Here is a 15,892-nt window from a genome sequence, read left to right on the forward strand (position 1 = left end):
ATGGCCTCCTTCTGCACTGCAGTATCCTATGATTCTATAACTATAGGCCAGTTGCCGCCAGGCCAAAGGGAATAAACGGCAGATTGGTGGCAGGGCACTGGGCATTGTCTTCAGCTCGATTGCCACAAAGTTTCAAACATTGGCAGGATAGATAGGAAACTGTGTACGCCAAATGTGCCAATGATGGATATTTACCAAACTGTAAAGTGCATACTTCTAAACACAAACATATTGAAACATAATGTTTTGCCACTTAGATTGTAAAGCACTTGTTTCATTCCATTAGCTGTGCTATTCAAAACAAATTAGAGTGGAGTAAATATTTGACTATACTGCTTCAGGTACAGACAGGTAATCGATGCTGAGAACATATGCACTCCCGGCTTATGATCTCCAATCCAAAGAGAGGAATCCCAATGTTGGAGCTACTGTACGAAATCATTAAAAAACCAGCACTGAATATAAAATAGTCCTTACGTAGACAGAATTGTATTTATACAAGTACAATCTTTTATATTCAATTTTTTATATTATCTGTCCAATTATTCATCTATACATTAAATTGAAAGCATACATTAGAAGAAAAATGTTCTGTTCAAATGTCACTTTACACTGATTTACATAAAATTTAGGCAAGGATTATCACCTTAAGGAAATGAGTGGGGAAGGAAATGGAATGGCAACGTGCTGTGTCAAACCAACCATTTTTCCTTGCACCACAATATTCTGGCGTATACCCTGCGGGACACTGGAACCGTTTTGTAGATGAGCCTAAGTTAAGAGTCACAGTCAGTTGCATTGGTGGGAGCTGGACATTACCAAGGAGCAGAGACTAGGTTGAGTGGGTTAAACAGTGAAATTTGGGGAAGTGGGAGATCACCAACTCTGGATTCAAGGGAGACACAATAGGAATATTTTCTTAATGGAGACGCAAAAACCTGTGTGAGGGCAGTTGGATTGATGTATTCATGTTCACAAATTACTAAAAACTGACACAAAAAACCATGAAGAATTATGGTGCAGGAGGAGGTAGTTTGGTCCATTGTGTCTGCACTGGCTCTCCAAACAAGAATTATGGCTTAGTGCCATTCCCTACCTTCTCCTCGAACCCCTGAACATGGTTATTTTCAAATAATTGTCTAACGTCTTCCTGAAAACCTCAATTGAACCTGCCTCCACCACACTGTCAGGCAGTGCATTCCAGACCCAAGTCACTCCTTGTTTTAAAAGGTTTTTCTTCACATCACGTTCGCTTCTTTTACAAATCACTTTAAATCCATGCCTTCTCATTCTTTATCCTTTAACTGTTTCTCCCCATCTACTCGGTCCAGCCCCCTCACGATTTTGAACAGATCTATCAAATCTCCTCTTAGCCTTCCTCTCTCCAAAGAGAAAAGTCCCACCTTCTCCAAGCTATCCTCATAACTGAAGGTTCTCATCTCTGGAACCATTTTTGTAAACCTCTTCTGCAGTCTCTCCAATGCACTCACATTCTTCCTAATAGTGTGGCACCCAGAACTGTATACAATATTCCAGCTGATGCCTGTTCAGTGTCTTGTAAAAGTTCAGCATTACCTTGTCCTTGCACTCTATGCCCCTATTAATAATGCCAGAATATGGTATGCTTTACTTACTGCTCTCTCCACCTCACAGTTTACATTACTTTGAAGTTTTGTGTGAAATTGTCACTTGCACACTAAGATCTAGGTCATTAATGTATATGAGGAAAAGCAAGGGGCTTAATATTCCTGTTGAACTCCATGACAGACCTTCCTACAGCCCGATAAATATTCATTGACTATTACTCCTGCTTCCTATCACTTAGTAAATATTTTATTCACATTTACTCTGTCCCTTTTATTCTGTGAGCTATAACTGTTCTCACAAGTCTGTTGTGTGGCACTGTATCAAATGCCTTTTGAAAGCCATTGTTCACCATTTCAACAACATTACCCTCATTGACCCTTTCAGTTACCTTCTCAAAAAATGTCCAGCGAGTTAATTAAACATGACTTTCCCTTCAGAAATCCATGCTGACTCTTTCCGATCAACCCACATTTATCCACATGACTACCAATTCTACCAAATAATTGTTTCGAGAAGCTTCCTCATTGCTGAGGTAAACCTGACTGGTTTGTAAGCTGGGCTGTCCTTACAACCTGTTCCGAACAAGGGTATAATGTCTTCAATTCTCCCGTCCTCTGGCATCTCCACAAATCTAGGGAAGACTGGAAAACCAAGCCCAGCGTACCAGCAATTTCCAATTCCATTTGCTTCAATATCCGAGGATAAATCTCACCCAGACCCCATGCCTCGTCAACAATTCCTTGAAACACGGCAGTCGGTTTTGTGCACTGCACCCCAGGAGGCAGTTACGGAGCAGATCCATCAGAATGATAGCAGGGCATAAAGAATTAACTGATGAGGGCAGGTTGCAAAATGTAACTTGTATTCCCTTGAGTGTAAAAGGTTGAGTGATGATCTAATCAAAGTGTTTCAGCTGAAGGAATTTGACAAGGGAGCCACAGAATTCTGAGCAGGAGGATATCATCTTAAAATTGAGATAGTTAGGCTGTCCTGGAATGATGTCAAAAAAAAAACTTCTTCACATACAGTTGTGGAAATGTGGAACAGGCAAAATGCAAAACTTGCCTGGACTTTCTATTGATAAAATCCCCGGGCAGGACTTTTCCTGCATGCTTCAAGATCCTGATACAAGATCAAATGAGGGTCAGAAGCCAGCGCCATGTAGGAAACACCCTGTCCTGATTCACTGGATCACCCAGTTCTGGTTCAGTGGAATACGGATCTACTGGATCACCTAGTTCTGGTTCAGTGGAACACAGATCTACTGGATCACCCAGTTCTGGTTCAGTGGAACACTGGATGACCCGGTCCTGGTCCATTAGATCACTCAGTTCATTACATTTACAATGTTTGATACTTGTTTAACAGACTTAAATAAAAAATATTTTAATTTTTTTTGCATTTTTATGCTTTGTTAGGCACCTTCAATGCTGAGAATAAATCATATATTTGTTTCCCATTTTCTGACAGTGCTGATATCACGAGTCATAAATTGGCTGGAAGAATTGGACATTACACACAGTAGGAAATAAACATTCATATCATTCAGTTTGCAGAGAGATACAAAGCTGACAAACAGTGCAGGGAAGCTTTATACTTTGTGCTCAATTTACTGCTGAACTCGGATTTGCATGATTGTAATACCAATGAAAATGAAATGCCAACTTTCCCTTTACAATTTAAAATTCCGCCATGTAATGCAATCCATTTTAACCCATGTCCCACAGTGCGAGCTCCCGCAACTGCTGATCCCAGCTGATAATTCCAATTGCAAAGAATAGATAGTAACCGTAGGTGGTGCTGTTTGCAAACTTCAGCCTTCAGTTTGCCTTTCCAAAAGCTGTAATGGTAAACCAGTGTTCCGTACGCAGGTGGGAAGCCTTTCCCCTCCAGAAATGTCATCAGTTCAATATATCCACCCCCAGAAAATGAACAGAGACTTGGGATGTAAATCTATGGTCCCTCCTGCCAGTTTCAAGTGCAGAGTTTTCAATTCCAACAGGACCTTTCTTCAGGAGTTTCTCTCCTCAAAGCTGCTGCTGCCACTGAGTTTATCTGTTTTTAATTTCAGATTTCCAACACCCACAGTATTTCGCTTTTCTTTTGGGTGTAAGAAATACTGATAGTGCAACCCTGGGGCTACGAGGGGGCAGCAGGTAGCTGCTGAAGAGGCAGTTTGACATAGAATCATAGAAATCTCAACAGAGCAGGAGAAGGTCGTTTGGCCCATCAAGTCTGTACCGACCACAGTCCCACCCAGACCCTGTTCCCACAACGCCACACATTTACCCTATTAATCCTCTGACACTAAGGTCAAATTAGCATGGCCAAGCAACCTAATTCACACATCTTTGGATACAAAATAGTTGATTGCAAAGAGATTTGAGTCCATGAGACTAAATTTAAACATTACAGCTTGCGAGGGTTTTTCAAATAAAAACTTTAGCCTGCTACATCAGCCCCATGGTGCAGAGGTGCAACACAGAAACTATTTTACTCCTTTGGTCTGAGGATAGCTTTCCTTCCCCACCTCCACCTCCCAACCTCTACCCTTGGGACCAAAAATGTCCCCAGTGAGGGGCGGGTGGAAGTCCTCTATCATTGAGCATCCCAGTATCCCTTATACACCTCGAGCTGTGATATCTCATGAAGCAAATCTGTTTAATGGGGTGCAATTGTTAATAGAAGCATAGAAGATAGGAGCAGGAGGAGGCCATTTGGCCCTTCGAGCCTGCTGTGCTATTCAATAAGGTCATGGCTGATTGTCCAACTCAATAGCCTAATCCTGCTTTCTCCCCACAACCTTTGATCCCATTCGCCCCAAGTGCTACAAAAGAAGGTAGAATTCTAATTACTTTTTAAAAAAAAATCAGATTTTTCAGCTTAATCTCACTGAATATCATGGCTGTTCTTCCTGATGTTAGATGTTTGGAGTTTGCCTTGTAGGTGCTACTTGATTCAGCTGCCAGGACCTTTGCCCCTAAATCTCTGTCGAAGAGTTGGTGAAGACTGGATGGACTGAATGGCCTCCTTCTGCACTGTGAAGGTTCTATCCTAAATCTGGAGACAATGATATAAATGGTACTCCAGATCGCTACCACGTCACTTGGTGGAATGGTTATCTTCGGGTCAAATTTCAAAGTGTCAATTTTCTATCACGGGATGTAGGTGGCATTGGCTAGCCAGCATTTATCGCCATCCCTTACTGCCCAACACAAAGTGGTCATAGACATTGCTGCCACTGTGCGTCAGTGGTGGAGGGAGTGAATGTTTAAAGTGGTGGATAGGGTGCCAATCTGACAGGGTGATTTTTCCTGGATGGGATCCAGCTTCCTGAGTATAGTTGGAGCTGCACTCATCCAGGCAAGTGGAGAGTATTCCCAAACAGTCTTACCTGAACCTTGTGGATGCCGGACAGGCTTTGAGGAATCAGGAGATGAGTTACTTGCCAAAGCATTCCAAGCTGTTGACCTGCTCTCCGTGGCAAAATATTTCTATGGCTACAATGAATGAGCAGAATTGATACTGAACAGTGGGGGCTGTGATAAAGAGGCAGGTTTGAATGGAGCACTGGTTTGTTTTCTTGGTAATCGTGGCAGGGAACGCAGCTTTTGCAGAAGGGGTGGTCTGGTGGACAGCCAGCGAGAGATAGAGGAACAGATATGTAGGCAGATTTTGAGAAGGTGTAAAAGTAACAGAGTTGTTGTGGTGGGAGATTTTAACTTCCCCTATATTAACTGGGGCTCACTTAGTGCTAGAGCTGTGGATGGGGAAGAGTTTGTAAGGAGCGTCCGGGAAGGCTTCTTGAAACAGTATGCAGATAGTCCAACCAGGGAAGGAACCGTACAGGACCTGGTATTGGGGAATGAGACCGGCCTGATGGTCGATGTTTCAAGGGGGGAGCAATTTGGGAGCAGTGACCACAATTCAGTAAGCTTTAAGATATAGATGGATAAAGGTAAGTGTAGTCCTCAGGCGAAGGTGCGAAACTGGGGGAAGGCTAATTTCAACAATATTAATCAGGAACGGAAGAATGTAGATGGAGGCAGACGTTTGAAGGCAAATGAACATCTGGCATGTGGGAGGCTTTTACGTGTAAGTTGATAGGAATTCAGGACCGGCACATTCCTGTGAGGATAAAGGATAAGTAGGTGAGTTTTGGGAACCTTGGATAACAAGAGCTATTGTGAGCTGAGTCAAAAAGAAAAAGGAAGCATTTGCCAACGCTGGGAGGCTGGGAACACACAAAGCAAGTGTGGAATACAAGGGAAGTAGAAAGAAACTTAAGCAAAGAGTCAGGAGGTCTAAAAGGTGTCATGAAAAGTCATTATCCAGCAGGATTAAGGAAAATCCCAAGGTTTGTTATACATATGTAAAGCACAAGAGGGTAGCCAGGGAGAGGGTTGACCCACTCAAGAACAGGGGAGGCAATCTATGCATGGAGCCAGAGGAAATAGGCAAGGTATTAAATAAGCATTTTGCATCAGTATTCACCGAAGAGAAGGACTGGGTAAATGATGAGCCTGGGAAGGGTGTGTAGCTAGTTTGGGTTATGCTGACATCAAAACGGAGGATATATTGGGGTTCTTAAGAAACATGAAGGTAGACAAGTCCCCAGGGCCTGATGGGATATACCAAGAGAGGCAAGGAGGAAATTGCTGGGGCCGTGAGAGAAATCTTTGTTTCCTCATTGGCTACAGGGGAGGTCTCAGAGGACTGGAGAATAGCCATTGTTGTTCCTGCAACATGACTTTGTTCCTTTGTTTAAGGGTAGCAAAGACAATCCAGGTAACTACAAGCCCGTGAGCCTTATGTTAGTGGTAGGGAAATTATTGGAGAGGATTCTTGCATTTTGGAAGGTCTAGTACAAATAGGAAATCTACAGTAAATGGTAGAATCCTTAAGAGTACTGATATGCAAAGGGATCTGGGTGTACAGGTACACAGGTCATTGAAAGTAGCAATGCAGGTAGAGAAGGTAGTCAAGAAGGCACACGGCATGCTTGCTTTCATCGTTCAGGACATTGAGTTTAAAAATTGGCAAGTTAGGCCGCATTTGGAATCTAGCCTTCAATTCTGGTTGCCACACTACCAGAAGGATGGGGAGGGATATGGCCCCAGGAAGGGTAGTGGGTTTTAGTTCCGGCAGCATGGTTGGTGCAGGCTTGGAGGGCCAAAGGGCCTGTTCCTGTACTGTAATTTTCTTTGTTCTATGGTGGAACCTAAATTAATCTGAGAATAATTCAGACCTCAGATAGAGTGAGTGCTGCAACTGATATACTGGCTGCAACCGATATACTGGCTGCAACCCATTCTGCTTCTCTCTCTGAATCGTCCACAGGGATTCTGTTCCTAGTTCATCCTGCAGGTCAGAACCTCGCTGCTACACAATGTTGTGAAGAGTGTCACACATGGCCATTCTGGACATCATGGTGCATACTGAAGGATGTCTGCAAATCTGCTCATCCCCCGCAGTGTACTTTCAGCATACCTATTCTCTGACACATCTGGTTATCGTACGACCCCCATTGTGGTGCTCCTAGGCCTCACTGGTTGCATTCCTCACAGAGGGCATTCTCCATGTGTATCCCATGTTCCTGAGCAGCTAGTCAGCCAGCAGCTCTGCTTCCAGATACGGAGACGTCTAGTCGAGGGGATTCCGCCGGGGGCGGGTGCACAGTTAAGTATATCCGGGGGTGGGGAGGAACATGTTCAGACAATGCTTCCTGCCACCCTGACACTGCCCCCCAGAAATGCCACTGCCGTCCTGGCACCACCCTAACCCTTCCTCCAGCTGTGCCGTCCTGGTAGTGCCATGTGCAGACCTTCTTGGAAACACCGTTGGGAGGAGTTCCCCTTATTTGTGTCTGTGGGGATGGTTTTCCCTGGTGCTTGTGGAAGGGCGACTGTTCCCCGTAGCTGTGGGAATGCGGGGACAAAGTTTTTAAGCGTAGATCTGTGAATCCGGAGTTCCTGGCTCCATCAGGTCCCGCCTCATCAGAGTAACAGTGAAAACCTTGGCTCCAAAATTTCTGTGCAGAGAGTACCAGAGAATCCGGAGAGAAAACTGTGCTGCTGAAGCTTCAGCCAACACTTTGTGCACAGAGAGCATAATTCCGCCTGCTGCTCTTTTTTTCTCTCTCAAGTAAATTGACCAACAAGAGGCATATTCAATGGTGGAAACGATTGATGCTTTCGATGTGAAGTCAGGAGAAAGACCCCTGCACCTTATTGGTCTATATTTACCTTTCTGGTGGAGGTCTGTAGTCCTCTCTCTGAAAACCACAAATGAGGTCAAATGCACATCAGGCCTTCCTGAACGCTGGCCTATGCTTGAAAGCTTTCAGGGAAAACTTGTTTGGTAAAGGAGAACGTCCGATGGGTGTTAAACCTACTATTTGAACACGGAAAAGCCTAACAGCTGTTTCAGCAAGGGCCCGGGATCGATCTTTCGATGCCTCAGAGTACAGCGGGAGAAATTGCTCCTAACGACGGAAGGATTGAGAACCAGAGGGCACGGATTTAAAGCGATTGGTTAGGGAAGCAAAGGAAACATGAGGAAAAACCTTCCTTCAACAGAGCAAGAGGCCAAGATCTGGAATGCACTACTTGGGAACGTGGTGGAGGCAGATCCAATTGTGACTTTCAAACCTCACCAGAGAAAGCATCTTCAAGGCAACAGGGGAATGGCAAGGAAATAGCATTCGGTGAATTAATCTAGCAGAGTAGGATTGGCAATGGCATAGTGGATTAGTAATCCCAGAGAGCCAGGGTAATGCTCTGGGGACCTGGGCCAAATTGAATTCAATAAAAATCTGGAATTAAAAGTCTAATGGTGACGATGAAATAATTGTCAATTGTCTAAAAACCTATCTGGTTCACTAATGTCCTCTATCCTTACCTGGTCTGGTTTACATGTGACTCCAGATCCACAGCAATGTGGTTGGCCTTCTGATATGCTACTCAGTTCAAGGGAAATTAGGGATGGGCAATAAATGCTGGCCCAGTCAGTGATGCCCACATCCCATGAATGAATAATTAAAAAAAACACTACAGATGAATGATCTCCCTCTGTGATGTAAGCATTCCAAATGAACCAATGTGGTGGGCTGCACACATGTAGCTCAGAGTGTGCATGTAAACTGCCTGCTATTTTGGACACTTGCAGGTTAAAATTCATGCCAGCAACACCCATTCAAATTGGACTGATTTCAGTGAGTGCAACTTGTCTGGAACTGCTATGTTCTAAGACTGAACTAAAGGAAACAAGCTGAATCTGGGAGGAGTACTTAACTTGTGTCAAAATTATAACTGAAGAATTGGAGCCCAACCAGAGAGATGTGATGAGAGACCCCCTGGAGGAGGGAACCCCACAATAACTGGGACTGACATTACAAAGAATATAACTCCTTTTCAGCGCTACACGTTTCTGTCAGATCACCTGAGCACTTAAATTTACTGAGATAAAAGCGAATTATTGCAGATGCTGGAATCTGAAACTAAAAGAGAAAATGTTGGAAAATCTCAGCAAGTCTGGCAGCACTGGTAAGGAGAGGAAACACAGTAAAAAGTCTGACAACACCAGGTTTTAGTCCAACCGATTTATTTGATAATACTCACAAGCTTTCGAGGGGACTGCCTCTTCGTCAGGTGAATGGAGAGTTCTGGCCTCAGACATAAGAACATAAGAAATAGGAGCAGGAGTAGGCCATCTAGCCCTTCGAGCCTGCCCCACCATTCAATAAGATCATGGCTGATCTGTCGTGGCTCAGTTCCACTTTCCCGCCCTCTCCCCATAACCCTTAATCCCCTCTCTTATCAAAAACCCATCAACCCGCATCTTAAAAATATTTAGCAAGGCAGCCTCCACCACTTCAACGGGCAGAGAATTCCAGAGATTCACCACCCTTTGAGTGAAGAAGTATAAAGCACAGACAGTTTAGAGATTACTGATTAGAATGCGAATCTTTACAGGAACAGCAGGTGAGGTGTAAAGATTCGCATTCTAATCAGTAATCTCTAAACTGTCTGTGCTTTATATGCTCTGTCTGAGGCCAGAACTCTCCATTCACCTGACGAAGAGGGAGTCCCCTCGAAGGCTTGTGAGTATTATCAAATAAATCAGTTGGACTAAAACCTGGTGTTGTCAGACTTTTTACTGTGTTTACGCCAGTCCAACGCCGGCATTCCCACATCAAGGAGATGAAACACAGAACATAGAATAGTTTGGCACAGTACAGGCCCTCCGGCCCTCGATATTGTGCCGAGCTATGTCCAAACCCAAGATCAAGCTATCCCATTCCCGATCATTCTGGTGTGTTCCATGTGCCTATCCAACAACCACTTGAAAGTTCTTAAAGTGTCCGACAAAGGGTCATCTGGACTCAAAACATCAGCTCTTTTCTCTCCTTACAGATGCTGCCAGACCTGCAGAGATTTTTCCGCATTTTCTCCTTTGGTTATAAACTTACTGAGAGTTGGTTTTAAATGCCTCTATAACCATCCTGTCACTTGCTCCAAATCCGCAATCATCATCTTCAACTCTGCATTCCTCCAGTTCTTCTTCAGCACATCTAATTAAATCTCTCATCCAGGTGTGGCTGGAACTTGCCAAGACCTTCAATTCTGAATTTGCTCTTCAACCTCTCCCCACTATGCCTTTAAGATGCTCCTTAATATCCACCTTTGACCAAGTTTTTCGACCTCTGATCTACTAGCTGTTTACGTGACGCTGTTTTGAATTTGGGTCGCGAATACTGTGGAGCACCTTGGATGTTCAAGGTGCTGTATAAACACGACTTGTCCCAATCGTTGACCTGCTCACTCTAAGACAAGCATTCTCACCAGCGCTTTGAAGCAAATTGAACTGGAAGAGGAACGCTAATGAGAGAAAGACAGAAATAATTGCATCGATAGAAAGCCCTTTTTTTTTACAACTCGGAACATCCCCAAACACTTTATAATGGGTCAAATTCTGTCAAAGTGCAATCAGTGCTGCACAGTACTCAACATGAGAGTCAACTAGTGCTCTGCAGGGTCTTGCAAACAGAAAGATGGCCGTGACCAGATGATTTTTCTTGTGTGTGATGTTAGATAAGGAACAAAATCTTGTCCAGGGACACTGGGGTAAAGCGGCAGATAAGGGAGAGGGAGAGAGAAGGTGCCTCAAGATGGAGGTTAGCACTATGAAAATGGCCTAACAATGACAACCACTACCAGCCTGCTTTACATGAAGAGGAAACCCATTCTCAGGGTTGCCTGTGGCCACAGCTGTAACCTTTGACCTGATTCAGCAGTGGAGGAGGGTGAGGCCTTGAACTGCCTCAGCTGCACTGGTACGTTTGTCTACCTCTGGGAGGCTGCGTCCTCTCACTGACCCATTTCAGTGGAAGCCCCATGTTCAAACTGCAACATTCCAATTGGTGTGGGAGGGGGCGCTTTAACCTCTTATTGGCCGCAATTGGCTAGTGGCTGCTTTCCCCAAATTAACCTGTCTCCTTAAATGGTCCCAGGGATGGAACTGCGCTGGAAAAGCAGCACAGCCAACTGTGGAAAATTCCTCGCCCATCCCAAATTGGTTGGGTTCCCCAAATTCAGCTCTATGGCTCCTGGTCTCAGTCCAATAATCCCACTGTGGAAGCCGGAGCATCCGGAGGAAACCCACACAGACACGGGGGAGAAGATGCAAACTCTACACAGTCACCAAGGCCAGGATTGAACCCAGGTCCCTGGTGCAATGAGGCAGCAATGCTAACCATTGTGCCTCCGTGTTACACAGATCAAATTCTGAAAATACGTCATGTCTGAGGGGTGACTTTTTCATACAGAGGATGGTGAGTGTATGGAAGAACCTGCCAGAGGAGGTGGTAGAGGCGGGTACAATTACAACATTTAAAAGACATTTGGACAGGTATACGGACAGGAAAGGTTTAGAGGGTTATGAGTCAAATGGGACGAGTTCAGTTTAAGAAACTTGGTCAGTGTGCATGAGTTGGGCCAAAGTGCCTGTTTCTGTGCTCATCTCTCTTATGATTCTATGCCAAATAAAGTGACAATCAAGAATTCCCTCTTTTCTTAACCGTTTTTGTTTTCTTATTTACATAGAATCCCTACAATGCAGGAGGCGGCCATTTGGCCCATTGAGTCTGTACTGACTCTTACCCAGGCCATCCCTGCACAACCCCACATATTTACCCCACTAATCCACCTAACCTACACATCTCGGGACATTAAGGGGCAATTTAGCATGGCCAATCAGCCTGACCTGCACATTTGCAGACTGTAGGAGGAAACCGGAGCACCTGCAGGAAACCTACGCTGACACAGGGAGAACAAGCACAGACAATCACCCAAGGCTGGACTCGAATCCAGGTCCCTGGTGCTGCGAGGCAGCAGTGCCAACCACTGTGCCACCTGGAACAAATTCAGAGAATACATCACACAATATTGGCAATTTCAGGTCATTCACGAATAACAGGAGATTCCTAGTGCCACGTTGTGGAGAAATTTCCAAGTTCTTTTTTGTTTCACATGCCGAATAATAATAGGATCTGGAAAACTGAAACTCAAGCTGAATCATACAGGAAATGTAAAGTTTGAAAAGTCCGCAGGGAAAGATTACTGTGCGATACGCTATTATTCCCATGCCCTATTTATCACCCCATTACATTCTCTTCCACAGCCCTACTCCTTTTCCCAGCTGACTTTTTAACCAATTACACTTTGCCAAGATAAACAGCCAGCAAACTCTTTGCAGCTCACACTGGTGTTGGATGAACAATATTCACTTTGGCGTGCAGGTTCTATATTGAGCACTTGAAAACTACTGTTTCTTGCAATACATAGTGGGGGTGAAATGATTTGGTTATCAGAAGTTGCTGTTGTCTTATCCAAACTGTTGTCATCTTGCACAACCTCCATTGCCCTCAGGCCGCACAAATTTTCAAAAGGTCAAGTTTTAAGTGTCTTAATTGATAAGAGTTAACTATTATTTCTGAGTAAAATGTTTTCTTAAATAAGTTAGCCACTTCCATTAATTTCGCGACGCAAATTATGAAAGAATATAACCTTGTCAGTGTGCCCACTGGAGCTTAAAAAGGGAACATTTCAATTTCATAGAATCATAGAAACCCTACAGCACAGAAAGAGGCCCTTCGGCCCATCGAGTCTGCACCGACTACAATCCCACCCAAGCCCTACCCCAAATCGGTACATATTTTGCCCACTAATCTATGGATCTATGGTCAATTTAGCATGGCCAATCAACCAAACCCGCACATCTTTGGACTGTGGGTGGAAACCGGAGCACCCGGAGGAAACCCACGCAGACACGAGGAGAATGTGCAAACTCCACACAGACAGTGAGCCAAGTGAGGAATCGAACCAAGGTCCCTGGAGCTGTGAAGCGGTTGCCCATCTCTCTGGATGTTTTTGAAATGTCACAATGAGAAATAAGTGAATTGGAATCTCTTGTATTATATTGTATCTAATTGTAATCTATATTGTAATTGAGGCAGCACAGTGGTTAGCAGTGCTGCCTCACAGTGCCAGGGACCCAGGTTCAATTCCGGCCTTGGGTCATTGTCTTTGTGGAGTTTGTGCATTCTCTCGGTGTCTGCGTGGGTTTCCTCCGAGTGCTCCGGTTTCCATCCACAGTCCAAAGATGTGCGGGTTAGGTGGATTAGCCATGCTAAATTGATCCCTGTGTCAGGGTAAATACGTGAGGTTATGGGACTAAGACCTGGATGGGATTGTGGTTGGTGCACAGTCGATGGGCTGAAATGGATTCTATGATAAACCGGATACAGTAGTTGATTTTTCCCCGCTTGTGTTAACCCACACACTGCGCTTCAAGTTTTACAAGGTTTTCAATCCGCAAAACTCCAAAGCGAATGAGCAAGGCACCTAATTAAAACAAATGAGGAGGCAGGGTTTAAACCGCACACAAACAGGGCAAAAAGATACAAGCTGGTTAATAGCAGTCGTTATTGTGCATTAGACAGAGAGTGGGAGGAAAGAGACTTTTAATGTTGTTTCTAACAGGGAGGAAACAAGTGCAACAAAAATAACAAACCTCTTTAGAAATTCCATATACTCTGCATGCTTGATTAGTCCCGTCCTCATCATTATAGTCTGAAAACATTGTCGATCGATGGCCCAGAGCTTCACATTCGCAAGAGCTGTCAAACCATAAAAGGAGAGACACTATTAACCAACAAGTGAAAAGAAAATCTTTTTTTGATGAAACAAAATGTATTTGTATCTATTAAAACGGCAGCAAATCTACTGGAAAGACATCAGTATTCCTTTCTTGGAGATACACTTCCTGATATTCCAATCTTACTCGGCCAGTATCTTCAAAGTAAGCTTCCCACTATTCAATCAGACCTCGCATTTTGACCATGGGAAGGTTCGGTTATCTGCAACTGTGTATTCAACTCACGACATGTTTGTAATGTTCACTGTGGCAAAGAGCTCCCCATCAAAACTGCCACACCATCTAATCAGCCGGGAGGAAGAATCGAACACACTATTCAAAAACAAACACACTTAAGAAGGTTGATTGCAGATTGGTCCGTTTCATTCATCAAGAGATGGAATTTAAACATTTCTAAGTCTCAAACTTCTGTCAGCGGGCAACGCTGCGATGAGCTGCCTCAATCCTTTCCCTCCTTTTAGCAACTCTGTCCTGCTATCCACTGTCCCTACAACAGGGTGGGTGGGATTGTGTTTGGTGCAGACTCGATGGGCCGAAGGGCCTATGAACTATGATCTGTGATCTAACACTGGAGTTGTAGAGTGATCACTGTGACTGGACAGGTTCCTGGGAGGTCAGCACACGACCCGCTGACAACAGTAACCCCATCCCCCCTATCCACCACTGGTCACCTGACTCATCCATCCAGAGCATTGAACATCAGTTGGAAAGCATATAGGCTCTCATAGCTAATTTGAACATTTCACGACTTTTGAGCAAGGAATTACTTTTCAAGTCTTTGAGATTTTTACAATTAAATAAAAAATGTTGAAGGAAAATGCACGCACCGCAGTTTTTTTAAACAGCTTGAAATAACTCCTCTGGGACTGGTGTCCCTTCACCAGATTGCTTCTTATTTACAAACTTATCTCCACCCCTAAGAGTGCTTCAGATACAAAGTCAGAATCCGGAGTCTCAACAGACCTGATACTCCTCATTATATATACAGGTCAGGCTCCCGGATTGGGGCGCCAATCATTACCGCTCTTTTTGACAAACCAAAAAAATACTAAATCAAATTAACAAAAGGGACAAATTAAAATGGGCAGCCCCAAAAAAAAGGGAACTGCCCAAAACAACTGGCAAATTGGTAAGGAAACATAAAACATCAAACCAAAATGTGATTAAAGGGGTCAATAATGCACCCCGGCCCCTGCAGTGTCCAACGGGCATAGAAGGCATTAACGATACCGATCACAGAACTCATACTCCAAGAGGCCAACCTCATGGACCTCATTGAGGTCAATATACAACTTGATGATATTTCTCCCAAGACGCTTCCAGATGTGTCTGGAGATTATTTTTAACTCCTGGAGACTCCAGGACAACTCTGCAAAATTGACAGTCTCACACAAGTAGCCTAAGTGCTGAAAATAATTGTTTAAATCACCACAATGCCAAGATATACTCGGACTCTGGCCCTACAAGGGGTGGACATAAGCCATGCCTCCACAAAGATCCAACATCACAGTGTACCTGAGAGAAATCTGTACTCTGGCATTTTCACATATGATGAGCTAGGATATCCCATGGAGCAAAACTAAATCAGAGAATTGTTACAATGCAGAAGGAGGCCATTTGGCCCATCATATCTACACTGCCTCTCCAAATAAGCATGATGTGGATGTGCCGGCGTTGGACCGGGGTAATCACAGTAAAAAGTCTGACAACACCAGGTTTTAGTCCAACTGATTTATTTGATAGTAAACTCATAGTGAGTTTACTATCAAATAAATCGGTTGAACTAAAACCTGGTGTTGTCAGACTTTTTACTGTGTTCTCCAAATAAGCATCATGGCTTCGACAGAAATGTTCAAAGACCTGAGGCTACTGATGTAGGATTCTCACTGCTGTAATAGATTCAGATTTTTCAGTTGAGTTACAGAACTAATTCTTAAAAACGCAACAAAACCTTGAGATGTGGAATACAGTTTAATCAGAAACTTGACCCAACTATCCCGTGCCAGCTTTACTCTTCAGTGCTAGCCATATTTTTTTTAATCCAATTCAATCCAATCAAGTCCAATTCAGAGTCTCAACAAGTTGAGAC

The 15,892-nt window shown here is 44.0% G+C and overlaps 1 protein-coding gene across 5 annotated transcripts in view; it reads right to left on the reverse strand.

Annotated features, from left to right (window-relative positions):
- prkg1b (protein kinase cGMP-dependent 1b) overlaps positions 1-15,892 on the reverse strand; it is a 724,128-nt gene that overhangs the window by 201,946 nt on the left and 506,290 nt on the right. For all 5 annotated transcript variants that reach the window (XM_080205473.1, XM_080205469.1, XM_080205468.1 and 2 more), the window contains exon 4: positions 13,660-13,765. In XM_080205473.1, the coding sequence (XP_080061599.1) occupies positions 13,660-13,765 (106 nt within the window). The remainder of the gene's footprint in view (positions 1-13,659; positions 13,766-15,892) is intronic.

Source organism: Carcharhinus amblyrhynchos, chromosome 17, assembly GCF_965287045.1.
Source record: "Carcharhinus amblyrhynchos chromosome 17, sCarAmb.v2.hapA, whole genome shotgun sequence".
Lineage (NCBI taxonomy): Eukaryota > Metazoa > Chordata > Chondrichthyes > Carcharhiniformes > Carcharhinidae > Carcharhinus > Carcharhinus amblyrhynchos.